The sequence below is a fragment of the Lepisosteus platostomus genome, chromosome 19 (assembly GCF_059453375.1).
Source record: "Lepisosteus platostomus isolate fLepPlt1 chromosome 19, fLepPlt1.hap1, whole genome shotgun sequence".
Taxonomy (NCBI): domain Eukaryota; kingdom Metazoa; phylum Chordata; class Actinopteri; order Semionotiformes; family Lepisosteidae; genus Lepisosteus; species Lepisosteus platostomus.
Window position 1 is genome coordinate 17,960,728 of NC_142629.1, and position 17,841 is coordinate 17,978,568.

General features: G+C 42.1%; 1 protein-coding gene across 3 annotated transcripts in view; it reads right to left on the reverse strand.

The window, feature by feature from the left end:
* ttyh3a (tweety family member 3a) overlaps positions 1 to 16,988 on the reverse strand; it is an 84,102-nt gene extending 67,114 nt beyond the window's left edge. For all 3 annotated transcript variants that reach the window (XM_088612860.1, XM_088612859.1, XM_088612861.1), the window contains exon 1: positions 15,671 to 16,988. In XM_088612860.1, coding sequence (XP_088468986.1) covers positions 15,671 to 15,796 — 126 coding nt within the window. In that variant the 5' untranslated portion in view covers positions 15,797 to 16,988. The remainder of the gene's footprint in view (positions 1 to 15,670) is intronic.
* Positions 16,989 to 17,841: the final 853 nt, after the last annotated feature.

The following is a 17,841-nucleotide window of genomic DNA, read 5'->3' on the forward strand; positions in this document are numbered from 1 at the left end:
TGAACAGTTTGATTGCCTTATTCTGGAGGACTGTGACAATGGCTGTTGTTCTGTTGTATGTACCTCGCTGTCCCTGGGCCATGACGCAAGTAAACAAGATGAAGACACAGATGATCAAAAGGAGCCCTAATAAATACACATTAATCCATAGGGATGCACTAATATCAACACAGGGGAGAATTAACCATGCTCATCTTTATCAGAAGCTCGTGATGCTGTGAGAGGTTGCCTCTTTCCAATCAGACGTGAAACTAAGATCCGCCTCATTTTAAACCTTGAAATAGTGTCGGCCCTATTACGAAAGAGCTTGGCGTCTTATTTTTACTGACATGCCAATTAACTTTATTGTAGAATCTGCAGGCTAAAAGCGTCGCCCCTATTATTAGTGATGTACGGTTAGAAAAGGGAAATCAGTTCCCATTCAGCTACAAGCTTTGTTTAGAGAGGCAGATTAGTCCCGGTTAGGATCCATTTTGTGTATCAGAACACAGTTCATTCTCTTAATGAACCTGTTAAGGTGTTGTTTGTATTCAGTTTAAGATAATAGGGGCTGTAAAAAAACAGGGCACTGGTACTCACAGATCTATATATAGGTTTATAATATAAGTGTTGTGTGTTAGTGTTATTTATTAAGAAATATCTGTTTGCCAGGTTTGTGTCTGATTCTCTATTATCAATCTGTGCCAGAGAATAAAGGGTATATATGCCATGTGATGCTTAATAGATATGGTTTGATATCCGGTCCGGATTTTATACTGATTTGATAACTGACTTGTCATTTGAACACTCCAGGATTTGTAACAAGGGGATTACTTAGATCATGTCAATAAAAGTCTTGCAGAACCACTTGCAAAAATCTGTAACACTGTAAAACATAAAAGGGAGTCTTGTGTCTGAAACAGCTTCAGAATGACTACATGGAGTTCCACAAGTTCACTGACAATTGAATTGTCCCCAAGGTCACAATCTACAGTCTGGATGCACGACTAATTACATGCTAATGTCTTTCATGTGTTAAGTACAATTAGAATAGGTTAATGGCCTCCTGATGCTGAAATGCATTTCTTTCCAAAGGTTTCCTTCATGAAGTACAGTATATTGATTCTAAAATGACGCAAGTTGCTAACTAATTAGGAGAGACCCCTTTTCCCTATGGGAAACTATGGGAAAGTCCCATAGTTATACACCCATAGTTTTCCTATTAGAACACTGGTTTGAATTTAACAAATAAAATGCATTTTAAAGCACAAGGGGCCCCTTTCTGCAAACTTCATTATCTTTTTCTTTCGACTATCACAGGATGTGGTGGTTAGCAGGAACCATCTGTAACTACAGTCAAAATTAAACCGATGAAAGGTATTAGCTTTCACAGCACAACAAGCATTTTTTGATGTGCCCTGATGTTATAATAAGATCAATAAGATTTTTATTTGCATGCCATCACAAAGATGGTCAAATAAACAGAAGTAGATTATAGAAAGGGATATTTATTCTCCAGAAGACAAAGACCAAATGAGTTAATATGTGAAAAAAACACTAAAAACAAGTTTTACTTCAGCTGACATTAAAAAAAATATATATTTACTTAACTGGGGGGTGGTACTGTGGCTCAGTGGGCAGAACTGTTGCCTGGCAGTGCTGGGGCCCTGGGTTCAGTTCTGGATCTGGGGCGCTGTCTGTGTGGAGTCTGCATGTTCGCCCCATGTTCACACCACTAACTTCCCACAGTCCAAAGACATAGTGGTAGGCTAATTGGCTTCAGGGAAAAGTGGCCCTGGTCTGAGTGTGTGTGTGTCTTTGAACGTGTGCCCTGCAATAGACTGTTCTGTCCAGGATTTATACTTCCTTGTGCCCGTTGCTCCTCTGCAACACTGAAATGTATGAAGCAGTTAGAAGTGGATGGATTTAACTAGACAGGTAATTTAAAGACTTCATGGTAAGGACCCTTACAGATGTTGATTATTATGTAATGATGGTCAAATTGCTTATATTGTTTGTGTGCATAGAGTCAATTGTGTATTCCTAAACAGCTGCAGATCTAGCCTTAATTTTGCATTTTGCATTTAATCAGCTACTTATTTTTTTTTAATTAGTTCAGCTGTTGCACTCTAGACTTTTCCTTACGGTCAAGAACCTTTCAGAAACGCGGTGCTTTGCTCTCCGCCTTATCTGGCCATGCTCTTCATCGATGAATACAAACTCCTCTGCCTAACAGCTTGCATGTTCCTCAGGCACTGCACTGAGCACAGTCCAACCTCGAACCTCCTCAGAGCTCCACACCACATGGCTCTGAAGGCAGGCAGCTCATGGTCTCTCCCCCTGCTCTGCTGAGCAGCTGTGCCCTTGCCAGCCATCTTTGTGGTCTCCTTGTCTTAAGGCAAGAAAACTGCTGGATAGAATAGAGAAGAAGCCGTTCCTACCTTACCTCCTATGTGTAAGTTCCGTCCTCTATTAAAAAGCGCTTTCATATCCTTTGGGAAGATGAGCTGTATATGAATGTAATTACTCACTATAATAAACAGGCTACGCCAGAGATATGTTTGATATCACACTCACAGAGGAGTGAACCAATGCCTTATTCAGACAAACGGATAGAAGAAAATGAACACTAACTATGCTTGCATACTACAGTCATACCAATTCCTTCTTTTTTTGAATCCCTTCGTTACGTCCAACTCAAGAGAACTGCGTCAACCAGCCGAGCACAATCACAGGAAGCGCAGGTTTTGTTTTGAAGAGAATCGCGGACAGAGATCCCCCCCTTCGTGTCTGTGGAGAGGAAAGATTTGGCCCCCACAGAGACGTGGCAGCACTGCCCTGATGAAAAGCTGGCAACGCTGATTATTTCCGGCCATCATCCTGTCAGTACACAGGCTTCTGCTTTTTCCTGTTTCCATACAGTACCCACTCCTCCATCTGAAGTTCAACCTGCCATTATAATCACTCCAAGCCCCAACCCTTCAGTCTGCTGACCGCTCCGTAGGCCCAGGATCCTGATGCACATGGACGGCAATGATAATTCATGAATAACGCAAGAGGCTAGCCTGCAGAATCCACTGCAGACACCCTTTGTGTGCAGAAAGGGAGTATCAAAAACAAAATGGAATAACAGAATGAGCAGCTACAGCTCCGTAGCCAGGAATGAAATGCAGGCAAGATGGCAGAAGAGCCGCCGTACAGGGCTCATGCACTCTGACAGAACACACCCCAGGGCATTTCCCAGCTGGGCAGAAGATGGGAAAAGCAGGAACGGCAGCTTCCGGAGAGGAAGTGTTTAGACAGGCCCTGTCAGGGAGGCCAGGACAAGCCAGGAAGAAAGGTGCGACTTGGGCCCACGCCGTTTTCAAAACGGAGATCAAAAATTACAGTGCAGTCTCACACACCATCCTGATTTAGCAGAGATTTGTTTAGTACGCTATAATAAAACTGCAGCAGTATAATTTTTGTAAACGCAAGGCTACACAAAAATGCGCCGAAAGGATTTTCTTGACAGTTCCAGGTTTCCGATCTAAAAGTAAATTTCTTCAGACTGGAGAGCTCCAGTATGCAGTAATGGACACCCCTTATAACATAAAACGCAAAGTCTTTCTCAAACTCGTTCTGATTTCAATGCATGTTTCCATCTGCATTCTGATCTCTCCTCTTGCACCCTTGTCCAGAGGCTTTACTCTAGTGTCATTCTGAGAAACTCCACTTTTCACCAGTGAGCTGGTCACTTTTTTGAATACAAGAAAAATTGTGACTCGATTACAGAAACCTGGAGTGAATTTTCCTGCCAAATCTCAAATGACATGCTGTAAAAAAAATAAAATCTTCCAAAGTGAAATGGCTCCAGAAAACACAAAAGCTAGCCAGCTGTTTTTTTCTCTCAATATGTTTCTAATTATTCCCTGATATACACCGGTTGCTGCAGCCAAAAGGAGTCCTTTCAATTCCAGATCTAAAGCAGATTATACTAAAATGTCTGGTAAAACAGTCAGTTCATCGGATCTACAAATAATCACTAATTATGCACACTTCTAATCATTCAAGAAGTGCCCTCTTAATAAGGATTTGAATACTGCAAATTATTATTTGTGTCAATAGGAAAAGGTTTTTATGACAATTTCTACCCTGAAAGCAATTAAAATATCACCGTTCTAACTAAAGGTGCAGTCCAGAGGAATCAACCCCCTTTTTATATACTGGATAATATGAGCCTTGTTTTAAAATAAATTACAGATTACAAAATTGGCAAATGTGTCTCAAAATAGAATTGCGATCATAAGCTACTACCATTTTGATGGGGCAATTTTTGCTAATGAAAAGGACTTAGAATACATTACGGACTCCCGGGAGAGAACGATAAGGAAATACTTTTTTTTTTAGAATGTAATAATTTTGTAAAGAAGAACAGTCAGTTCTTTCTGTGTGTGTATGTGAGGGACGGGGGGTGACTACTGCATTTCTACTTGAAAACGACAGTACATGACAACCAGTGCTTGAGAAGAAAACTCTTTCTGACACGTCTGCCCTGCAGCAATCACACAATAGCTTGTGATTGGTGGATTGAGAAGCAGACTGTTCTAATGATAAAAGAGGAGGTAACAGAGCCTTCACCCCTTCACTGATTCACTTCAAGACTGACCCCAGGCACAGAAGTCCAGCCTCTTTGTGCTCAGATACGACCCACAAGAGCTGCTGAAGACGATGCTGGGAAACTTCAGACACCAAATAAAGTGGCGTGCTATTCAGCTCCAAATGGTTTCTCACCATGGGAACCAATTTCAAAGAGGGACGTCGGAGTCTTCAAAGCCATGAAAATTCCCACAAAAATGTCAAAAATTTTCAGAGCACAAATTTCACCCTTCAATGGGAGAAGGCACTGCCTCAGTTTTCCAGTGCTGGAGAAAGTGAATGAGAAGAGTTTGCTGCCCTCAATTAAGAAATGAACCACATCTCTGATGCAGATTAAGAGAAGTATTTCAAAGTCATGCCTTCAGCACCACAGATGAACAGACATCTCTCTGATCTACAGTAGTGGCCCTGTTATTTGTAACAGAGCACTGTCTCTTTGCGAATGCAGTTTCATTTCCCTCCCTTTGAAAACACTCAACACCACAAGGCTCCCCCTAAACTCACTGCCAACAGACTCCATCTTGAGCTGCTTTCACATTTTAACCCCAAAAAACTGATCATCGAAACATGAGAACTCAGGAGCACTTCCCAAAATCCCACAAAGTTCTGCCCAGCCAATAGCGCAAAAATACACATCCTGGGCTCATCCAGAACACTCCAAGAAACCCAGAGTGACCATCACCATGTACTTGAAAAATAGACAATCAAAAATGTTCTTCAAAGCAGCATTGTGGATGAAAACATGCCTCTTCGTTAAGTGTACAGAACCCAAATACATTGAAACCCATTCTGGTTTTGTAAGCTTTGTAATCTTTTACAGTCGCACATTAAGTCTGGCTTAAGAAAGGTTTACATCCGCAAACAAGAAATAAAGTGGAGCAAAGTCCATCAGAATCTGAACTGTCATGTTCGTACTTTGCACAGAGTGCTACTTCAGTTCCGAGAATTAGACACTCAAAGAAAGAGTGAGTCTGAGATAAGACTATTATATTTTTATGCTTGTCCTGTTAAATCTCCCATCTTGATTGCAAGAGATAAACCTTTGCCTATCAGTCACCTTCTAATCTTGTATAAGGAAAGTGAGGCTAAAATGAGCACAGTAATCACCTCACTTGTATAAAGAACTAATAGGGCATATTTTACACTGATTTTAGCTTATCAGTGTCTTATTAAAAAAACAGGAGGTCAGACACACCAGACTTTTGTACTTTCCTGGTAGAGCTGAAAGACTCACAACTATAATGTAATCATCCTGGCACAACTACTTACAACTTTTCCTTAGCTTTGTAGGTTTAACAGAAGTTGAAGGGAAACCCCAAACAATGCTGGGAGACTGGTACTTCTATTTAAATCTGGAACTGTTCACTCCTGCAAAGGAAGCTCAATGGACTTCCTGCCGTCTGTGGTAATAAAGTAGTTCAAAATCCCTTTCTTCAAGCATCTTTGGAACACGTGACATTTGCTTTTTTTACTTTAGTAAAAGGCCTTGAAACAATTAAAAGCACTGTGATAGAAAGATGACTAAGGAATATACTTGAGTCACTAAAATTCCAAGGAAATTTTATCCTTAAGAAGCTGGGCTTTGCTGGTTTGCCTTCATCCTTTAATGATGTCGTTATCTTACAGAACTCACCGTTTGTGATAAAATTGTATTAATCATGACACCCAGGTGGGCGGCAGGGAGGCACCTCCTGGGATCAATTCCCTGGGCCTCTGGTGCTGTCTGTGTTGAGTTTGCATGTTCTCCTCATGTTCGCATGAGTTAACTCAGGGGGTTCAAGTTTCCTCCCACCGTCGAAAGACATACTGGTGGGTTAACTGGCTTCTGGGAAAACTGTCCCCGTTGTGTGCGTGTTTGTGTCTGTCTGCCCTGTGATGGACTGGTGTCCCACCCAGGGTGTGTCCTGCCTTGCGTCCGCTATGCCTGCGGGGATACGCTCCAGCTCCCCCGTGACCCAGAACTGGATGAAGCAGTTAGAAAACTAACTGATGAACAACCCCCAGGTCTCTCTTAGCAGCTACAGCCCCGCCACTGGCCCAAGAGAAGTGTTTGGCCATTGCGGTCCCACCCCCCTTACGCTAGAGAGCAAAGGCAGCCTAGCATACTGAGTTTCAGTTGGCCTCAATTTCAATTGGAAACATGGAAGTGTGGACTGGTGATGAGGTTAAGAGGTGAGAGCAAAACCCTTCCTTTTACCACTGTTAGAACTATGCAATATACAGGACGACACATGTCCTTTCCTTAGGATTCTTCCTACTCCAAACCAGACAAAGCCTTCGCTTTGACAGGACTTGAAGTTGTAACCAGCATTTTGCTCGCCACTATCCGTTTTAACCTTTTTTTCAGGGTTATTTTCAAACTTCTCTTTTACAACGTTTGATGCCGACAGGTATCACTTGGAACCGACCTGAACGTCTGAATCGGTTAAGTGCAGACTGAGATCAAAAGCTTTCTGGGCTCACGTTTTTATTTTCGATTGGGGCTTCAGATCTGTCGCCAGCAACCATCTTACGATGATCTGTATGAAATCCTGCCAGTGCCCATTTTCCATGTTTTTCTCATGGAAAAAATGACATTTGGTAAGTGAAATATGTTTTAGTACAACCTGATTATACATTTCATTATTACACAGTCCCATATATAGTGTCTAGGGATTTTAGTGTAAGCATTATTTTTATACAGGCTTCTAATGGGACAATATGCATACAGGACTTAAAGATATTAAATTAGTCACATTTATAAAATTGTAGCAGCTAAGATTCAGACAATGAAACCAAATTAAGTCATACTTTCTGCGCAACCTGAAATCCACATAAATCTGATTAATATGCATCCAAATGTATTCAAACTGTGAAGTGAGAGACTACAGGTGAGATCACAGTATGAGGAAAATTTGCAATGGAAATAGACAGGCGTCACTGCATATAGTATCTCATATAATGCATGGAAGGTCTGATCAGTGCAAGCTAGCTTCAAAACTTAATCTAGTGAAATTAGAATGTAATGTACCATAAATGTTAAGTATGCATTTAAAACAGTCAGTCTCTCTGACTTACAATTACAGAATGCTTAAATAATGTATTAACAATTTGTTCAATCCTTAGAAGCTAATTACCGCAATTACTAAAAACGTTGTTGTTCATATATGCAGTAGCATAATTACAAAACTAAGTTCAGCAACCATGGTCATTAGTATGTTAGAGGCCCCAGCTTACAGCGAACAATCATTGTCTGTACAGCACTCTGATCCAGAGACAGAATATGCCAAAGCAGCACCTGAGAACATAGGTACAGTCATATAGTTTTCACACCCTCTATAAAATATACAGTAATTCAACAGATCCCGACAAAACGATTCTCACATTGATCAATAGAATTACAGAAATATAAGCCTCACAAATCATAAAGAGTACAGATAGCTTGCAAAGCAAAACCTACAGCAGAGGCCGTAAATACTAGGCTGTGTCTGTAACTGGAGTGACCTACAAGCTGCCTGCTGATGTACAGTGATCCTGGAGAGACAATGGCTGGAAACTATTACTGTGAGCAATTCTCCTGCAGGCATAAGCTGTGGCCCAGAAACAGCAGAGGTAATGTTAACGAGGGCTAGCACACCACTGCGCAGTGAGACAAGCAGAAGAGACCAAAGGCACAATATTAAGAAATAGAAAAGGGAATCACAGAAAACATCAAATGAAACCAACAACCTTGTCTTTGTAAGTAAAGGTGGTCTTTGCAATAGTTTCAGCTCACTGCAATGTCTAAAGGCTTAATAAGTAGAATGTTGACAAGAAAATGTGATGATGGAATAATATATTTTAATTAAATTAATTATTTTTCTGAAGGGCAGGCACAAAAAAACTTTAATACAAGTGATTCTGAATATACAGCCTTTAAGAGGCAAACAAATCCCAGTGTGCACTCCGGGAAATACTGGGAACCATAAGAGCTGAAGATACTGTAAACTGAAGAAGCCATTGATGTTTATCGACTGTCTGCTTCACATCTAATGCCAACATGATTACAAATCCATGCTGGTCAGACGTTCAACAACACAACAAAACACTCTGATATTCAAAACATACCTCAGGCAGTAGAAGGACCGCATTCTGTATTAAATACAATAGTTTTAGCTTGCAGGTACTTAAAGCACTCAAGATCAACCCCCAGAGACTGATGGTACTCTACCAAATGTCTTTAAGGAAAAAGACATGTGATACATAAGCCACTGATGCAAACATCACTCAATTCTAGTTCCCTGCTATAAAAAGGTACATACAGCACAGAGAGAGACCAATGAGTCTGACTGCAATTACATGGAAATTATTAGTCAACAATTATTAGTCCTAAATTAGAGGATTTACAAATATGGAAATAGGATCCTAGGAAAAAGTCAACCTAGGTTTGATGATGGCTGGTTTTGCTGACCCAATTTGTGAATTGTGAATTTTCAGGAGTCTTTTAATAAACTTCCTCACCGAAGATTCATCCTAAAAATAATAGGCAGTACGCATTCATAGGAATGGGAGTACCTGGACTGAGAACTGTTTAAAAATAGAAAACATAGTATAGATAAGAGGTGAATGCTCAAATTGTAGTGGTGTAGTTAGTGGAGTAGCTCAATGACATGTATCAACACCACTTGTGTTCCTCATTTATATCAATGGTCTAGATTCTAGCATATTGCAGTTAGTAAACTATTCAAGTCTGCAGATCATACCACAAAAGGAGTGCACAGTAACAAACAAAAATTGCAGGAAATTTAAACAAATGTCTGAACTGTAAAAAACCCTAACAGATGATGTGCACTTTAGTCAACTGCAGAGTTTTACATGCAAGTACAAAACTATAAATACAAAATGAGCCGAGTTAAAAAAGGTCGAGTTTACATCAGGGTAAGTTATGTTAAAATTGTGTAACACACCAGTACAGCCTCATTTCAAATGCTAGTTATCCTACGAGTAAAATATTCCTGCTCTGGGATCCCTCCAGAGAAGAGCAACTCAATCAAGTCTGGGACTTACAGAACGTAAGACTGACAAACTGAAGGGACCTCATCCAAGCATTCAGAATCCGCAAAGGACTTGAACAAGTCAACTTCATGGATGTATTCAGAAAGAACAGAGAGCCACAAACCTCAGGACACAAGCGGGCATTTTTTTAGGCAAAGGACGGCAGAGTGGGACTTTGGAACAAATTACAGAGCCATGATGTTGAAGATGACACCTTGGTTACTTACTTGGGAACTGGCTAGACATGCTGAACGTGCTCTTCTTGTTTCTATTTCTTCTTATGTTACTCTAAAAGAAGCCTCTTGTTAAGGAGTACCCGATATAGAATTTTTTATTTTGAAGCAGTTCGTTTCTACCAACATCTGTTCTTGAGGAATGATGTCACACAGAAGTCTGAAGGGAAATGTACATTTCATATAAGCTAACAGGCAATAATGCCTTGAGAAAAAAGCAGGCTCTTAGTTCAGGCCAAGCACTAGCTAGTCTTAAAAAACGCTCTGTAGCATTTTTTTTTTTCAGGAAAGAACAGCAATTAAAACAGCTAAGACGCTTTCTTTAATTACAGTGCAGCAAAAATTACATCAGTGAACCACAACTTTAATGAGAAATGAAAAGTCAAAACCATGCTGATCTTGAAAAAAGACAAAGATTTCAGACCCAACAGCACAGAAAATTAAATCAGGGAAGGTTAAAAAAGAAACCATTCATCCGTTATCTCGGTGAGGGTCATGATAACACCGGAGCCCATCCCCGGAAACTTCAGGTTCAAGGCAGGACTGACAGCCCACGGCTGCTCTTGACCCGGATGGGATACCAGGCCTTCACAGGGCCACAGAGAAGGGAACAATCAGAGCAATCAAGCGAGGTCCTGTAACATGCACACTGCACACAGAAGGTTTCCCAGCACAGCGCTGAACCCAGAACACAAGAGCTGTGAGGCAGCGGTGCTTCGGCTACCATGCTACCCATTGAAAGAAACCATGAGGGGAAAAAAATACTTTCAAGTACGTTTTTCCACTAGAGGACAAAAAACACCAGTACACTTCTGTTCTCTTCTCATCCTTGTCCGCGTCCCACATCTTTCTTTCAAATGGACGGCTCAAACTGTTCACAGCTCCTCTGCCGAGGCACAGCCGGGCTTAAGGCTTAAGTGTGGCCTTTGTCGGCAAATATCACTTGAAAAACTGCCAAGCAACCTGCACACAAAACAGGTGTTTTTAGGGCTGTTTTGTTCGTGTCCTTTCGCTTGCTTTTTAAAGCGGCAACCGGTTGGCAGCAAGATCAGATACGGAGCTTTACATCACTTCACCCGACTTATTCTACTAAATCCTTTTAGGTTTCAGAAGTGTTTATTCATTTCGAAGATGGCGGCTTCACATTGTCTCCCCCTGCTCAATGGGCTACAGTACATAAGCGAGTTGAAAGAACACCGGTGACATCATTCAACTTCTCACCAAAACTCTTCGGAATTTTTTGGATCACTTGTCACAGAGGCAACTACATGCTCCCGTTTAAAGCTCAGTCAAGAGGAGGTGAGCAGAATATAAGGTCCGCAAAGACGATTGTCTCAAAATGGAGTTGAGGAATTTAATGTTGCAGGAACCTACTCACGTCATCCATAAACATGAAAAACCATCATTAAGAGTAAGTCCCGAGTATTAAATCCACCAAAGATTTTTCACAGTGACTAGATTAGTTTAATCCCAACGATCACAATGATTTTCATGTTTAATCTCTATACTAATGCAGGTGCAGTAAACAAGAATGAACCTGTTTCACTAGTCAAGAGAAAACATTTGAGACAACCTATAATCGATAATAGAAAACTGCAGAAACTGATGCCTAGGAATAAAAGGCAACAGACAAACAGATGGATACAGGATCCTCTATTAAGCTGTATTTATGACAACACAACAGTTTTGTTTGCCACACATACCTAAAACTACGCCCGACAAAATCAAGGTCGTGTAACTGCATTACAAGGTCACATGAGATGCCTGGGGGCAACAACGCAGGACGACTACTTAGATCCAAGCAAGAAATTAAACTTCCGAAGATCCAAAGCTCCACTGACAGTCAGAGCGCTGGGAGAAGCTGAGCTGCAGAAATCATTTACAAGCCCCAAGTTTCTGTACTGAATTTTGTCCCCCTCCCAATACTTCTGTTGGAATAAAAAAACACCAAACAACATGTAAAACAAAGGCTAGAGAAACTGCCCACCACTGGACACAGATCCTGATGACCAAAAAAGGCCAATCTGAAACCAAAATGTTGAGTAAGAGGCAGCCCTGCCCTGCCCCCACCTTCCCCATCTTACAAACCGCATTCCTGCCAAGACAAGAGCTCTCGACTAAGCAGCAGCAGGGGAGGGCATTACCCATATAGAGCTCTGCGTGCTCCCTGCACTGGCAGGAGAGCTTCCAAGTGTCGCTGACAAACAGCAACCCTGTCACCCACTCCAGGAAACACAACAGTGAAATCCTACATATGGAGTCCGACTTCTTTGTTTTCTCTCACGGGAGACGGCTAACCCCCATAAAAAACTCTCAACAATAAATACACTTCTGGACCTCATAGATACCTGCTGTCTCTCCATTACTCTTTCTATTGTTGCCTTCCGACTGCAAACTTACTATTTCATTCACGTCTACACAGCATCACTAACGGCTGCTTTCCTTTTTAAAACTTCCACCTGGCTGCGCAATTGGTATTCCTTGTATAATTCACACTCGGTTATTCTTACGTTGCTGGCCTGAGAAAGGGGCAAGTTGAATGCTTTAGCCATTTTCTGTCATTCCAGGGATGAATAAGAAACATATATGTTGCTTTATACCATGGAATATTGTTGCGTTGAAAAAAAATACTTTTTTGACCTAGAACTCAAAATGACCTATATTGAGCACCTGTAACCCAAACAAAATAAGTAGGAACAAGACCACTCACCTCTCTCCTTCTCAAAGGACTAAAAACAAATCAAACATTTCACTGTACCTACACTATAAGATGTTATCTAAATCTAACGTTAGTTGACATTTTAATCCCTTAAATACTGTATGCCATTCAGATGACAAATAACACCTTCCTGTTGAGATAACTCTTCTATTCAAGTAACAAATCATACAACATTTGAATCTGTTCAGCCTAACAATGATCCAATACTTGAATGTCAATAAGGCTCCAAATAAAATGTCTTCCTATTGAAAGCGGTTTCTTTGCTCCAGACAGGTCATTACAAGTTCATTCCACAAATATAATATATAAATGAAGATACCAGTTCCATTTTTTCGTTAAAACATTAAAAAGCTTTCTTCTGATAATCCCAGGAACCCTATCCTGTCCAGTCTTGTCAAAGACATAATGTACAATGTCATGTTTACAGTAAAAGAAAAGAGAACTTAGAATGAAACTACAGCCTGAAAGTGACAAATGAAGTGACTTGTAAAAGTATTCAGACCATGAAGACCAAGAAGTTTTCTGAACAGCTCAGGAATTAAGTTGTATAAAGACGGATGAAGAGAAGGGTACTTTATAAAAACATTACAAAGAAGTAATCTCTGTGGCCATGGTGGGCATGATGAAGTCAATCTTTAAGAAGAGGAAGACACCCAGACACTGCCTAGAGCACGTTGTCCCCACTAACAGAGCAAAGAGGAAACTGTGACACCTTCACATTTGCCTTTGGGCACAAGGTGGCATCCCTAACCAGCGTTCAGTGACTGCGATGGGAGAAGTTGCCCCTGGGTCAATCACAGCCCAGTCAATCCAGTTGAATGAAACTGAAAAATGTGCCTCAAATCCCAAAAGGAGTTCAAAACAAAGAACCTAAGTGAGACGGCAAAGACATGGCACTTTTTTTTACTTCTGGTTTAAATGCAAAGTGGTGTTACATCTGACACAGTGCATCACACGGTCAACACCATCCCTGGTGTCTACTTTTCATCAGCAGGAGCTGGGAATCTTGTCAAGGCTGATGGAACTTAAGATGGAGCAAAATACCAGCAAATCTTCGAGGAAAACGAGTTCAGACCCAAAATTGGGACCAAATCCCCAAGCACTGTGCCTAGCTTGCAGAGACTATAGAAAGAACTGCGGCCAAAGATGCATGGGCCTCAACATGAGAGGAATCAATCAAAAAAACATTTTCTCTTTAGTTTTTGCTGCCTTTTACTGTACCTTACCCTTAGGAACCTTTAGCTTCAGCATTGAGGTTTTGAACAAAATACTTAGTTTAAAAAAAATGTGCTTGCATCAGACTGTAATTTTGCAAAATGGGAAACAGAAAGGGTCTGAATACTTTTGCAAGGCACTACTGTCTCTTGTGACAATAAGAGGAAGACTTTATAAAATACAGTATGAAATTTTGTTTTAATGTGTTTCAGCGCTTCAGATATTTTCATCTACCATTCAGGTGAATTCCCGAGATGTTAAAGGTGTTAATATTTCCTTGAGGATTCCAAGCTCCAAGAGTGTCTTTACAGTATGAGTCACTGCTCAGAAGAAAGAATTACACACTAATGCAGCTGCTTATGCAAAACGTACTGTATATCTCGGCTCACTTTAACCACTACCCTGTCAGCTTTCAAAATGATCTGTTCCGCCTACACACAATAAACTCAGCCCTGCTAAACTCTGATTCACCAGCCTCTTGGACCTCAAGCTCCTTTGGGTTATGTAAGCATGCTCAGTTTGAATGGTGTTCCTCGAGTAAGGAAAACAATGTCCATATTAAGATTAAATGCAGTCACCATTACTAGGATTTAGTCAATTCTAAAGTCACTTCTTTACTGTATTCACTCCTGTGATCCTGCTGACTATCCATCCAACCATCTAACCACTTGATCTAGATCACAGTGGAGCCAGAGCTTATCCTGACAAGCAAGGCAGGATACACCCTGGATAGCATGCCTGTCTACCCCAGGGCACACACACCAGGGCCAGTTTTTCCCCCAGAAGCCAGTTAACTTACCAGTATATAATTAGACAGTGGGAGGAAACCCAAGCGCACACAGGGAGAACATACAAACTCCACCCAGACAGCACCCCAGGTCTGGAACTATACCCAGGGTGCTGGCTATGTATCATGTATCGCCTTAAATAAGCTCATGATAAGAGGATACCGAGGAGCACACGGTAGCTTTAAAGGTTTGACACTCATACCAACTCACAGCCCCAGTCCATCAGAGGAAAGGTAAATAAATACATGATAAAAACCGGACCACTGGAATGCGTCTGTTGAAGGAGTGGGCTGCACACTATAGCTGCCTATTAAAAAAGCAACGTGCACAGATGGATTGTAAGGTTAGGTAGGCAACATGCTAAATTTGTGCCATTCCAAAAGACTGGTATCAACGGCAGCATCAGAAGAAAACCGTTCGGAGAAGTGTTGACTTATAAAAAAAGGCTTACCAGAAAAAAAGTCAACAAAGGTAGCAATTGCCAATATCTGTCCTGCAAGGCTCTTTTACAATAATGGCAGCATGGCTATCGCCAGCCTTGTCCACAGATCTATAATGCTATGTTTCTAAGCACTGCCTCAGAATTAAACAGATTGAATTTTGGTTAAATCCTGGAAGATGCTTCACTGTTAACACTGTCGGTTTGAACCGGTGGGTGATTTATAGCCCCTCATGAAATAGGAAAAATTGCCCACTGTGTGACTTCAAAATACCCGTCTTATTAAGATAAAACGCCACATATTAAGGAAAATGAGCGCTGCGGTGCCATTGTACATTTATCACAAAATATTATCACAAAAAGAGGCTGGATTTTATACGGGTCATCCAGCATGATGTCATATTTCCTTTCTATAGAAAATGAACAACCATTTTGAAATTCGTATGTCCTTGCTGAGGACTCCTATTCCTCATATAAGAAACAAAGGAAATTTCAGGCAGCAAAATGAAAAAGGAAGCCTTTTTTGACCCTGAGAATTGTCAGGTTTGACGCACATTATAGGCAGGACATTAATTTAAAGGATCTAATGAGGTCCCTGGGAGAGATGATGTCCTTCATGCACAACGGCTGCTCGCACTGCTCTTACCTGTTGGTATTGAGAGTCTTCTGGCCGAAAATCGCTGCTTATTTGTTCAAACTGGAGGCTGAAGTGAGGTAATCGGTGCAGCAGGTTGACCCACCAGGCAGGTGAGTAGTTGACCACCGCGGCCATGACAGAAGGCGACGGATACCCTGGTACTTCAGAGTAAAACGAAATGCGCTGTTAACTGCGACGGTCTAAGCGCTCCAGGAAGTTCCCAAGTACATGTACTCCAACACCGTCCGCAATTCACGAATGTCTTCCAGGGACAGACAATGCACACGACGTGGTAACTCCAGTAATGAAAGTGATTTTCTCCCCCCACCAAAAAAAGATCACATTAAAACGTGAAAATCCAGTTGCTCCCTCTGTCTCTTTTTTTCTGCCGAACGCAAGAAGCGATGAAAGCCAGCCTGTCTTGCAGCACACATGGAGCACCCCGACCACCTGGGGGGAGGAATCGTGCCGCTTTTAATGTTTCATCCGAAATAATCTCGACGAGTAAGACAGCAGTTCCTCCGATTTCTGTTTCTACTCCGCCTTTAATTTAGTTTCATTTTGTTTCCCCCCCCACTCCTGGCTGTCGGATCGCCCTTAGGACCTGGGGCCGGAGTCCTTCAATCTCTGCCCGGGCTGCCCCAGAAACATTGTGTCGATTTTCGCTTCCCCGGATTCCGGCAAAAGATAAATATTATGGCGGCGTCCCCGCTTTGAAAACCCATTCCATGTTTACGTTGTCCCCATACCGACCGAACAAACAACCACAACTTCCTAAATAAAAAAGGGGACAAGCAATCTGTAGGGCAGCGGAGCTGTTGAAACGCACGGTGATTAGAAATCGGATCAATTCACTTCACTTTCATTCAGCCATTCAGTTCAAAACAAAGCAGGGCTTTCCGTCGCTGCTTGGGTTGAAATACTTTCCTCCTGCCCTTTAAACTGGATGTTTCCGCGCAGAATAATAATAATAATAACAACAACAACAAGAAGACAATACTACCCGCGTCGACTACAGCCTTAATGGCTGTGAGAAAACCATTTGCTCGATATTCTCAACGTTTTGATGCTCCGGTGAACGCAGCCAGCCCCCCGTGTGCGTCGGTCCTGCCCTCCTCCCCGTCCTCCGCTTGTCGGATCCTCCTCCGGCGGCCCAGGAGCGCCTGCGGTGCGGTCCGGTCCGGTCCGGTGTGGCGGCGCTGCCTTTCTGCTTTTCCGCCCGACTCGGTTGCTCCCGATCCGGGTTGGGTTGTGTGGGGAGGTGGAGGCGGCTAGAGGGACACCATTGTTCAGCCCCCACCAGCCTGCTGCAGTCACAGGCGAGAGCCGGGCTGGAGGCCAACGAGTTGGTGTCGAGTGACCCCTGGGGGCCTCCGGCGCGCAGTGCACCCGCTGTCGCTCGGGGGGCTTGCTGTGCGGTAGCTGAATGCGGTAAACTCGAAAAACACCTTGAAGTAAAATATGCATTTCATACGTAAAATCCAATGTATACACATATAAATAATTGATACTGTATATTTGCACCAAACAGATACATAAGAATTCGTGCTCTATAATTTTTTTTTTTAAATGACACATTTTCAAAGACTTGCATCATTCTGTACTGTATGTGCCTAATCTTCATCTCGTCACTAGTCATGCGGCGGTTGTGCATAATCCAGATGTGTTAAGTGCCATGATATTTCTAAACAGGCAATGCAAACCAGTGCTAATTCTTAGCACCTTAGGACAAAGCGAAAACCCTCTGCAAATTCACCTTTCCTCTCACAGACGGGAAAACTGGAGATGATTAAAACAATGTAGTAATTAAATGAAACCATTTTAATTCTAGAATAAAAAAAAATGTGCTTGGGCCGCTCAAATGGTGCTTCATGGTGGTGTTTGAGCTGGAGTGAGTGGCTGTGGGCACTGTTGGACTGGCACGCTGAAGGGGGCCTTCACAAGAGGGACCCTCTCGCCCAGCACCCCGGAGATCGAACCCCACATCACTCTCCTCCCTCAGAGGACAGAGACAATGCAGAGGACCTGTACAAGCACCCCGACAAGTCAGCACTGGGCTGGCAGCCCCCCGCCTACCACGAGCCGCGGGACCCTTTCTGCCACAGCCTGCCCACCATCATTTTCTGTTGATCCAAAATCAATGTTGAATGCATTATATTAAAATAAGCAAAAACACAGAG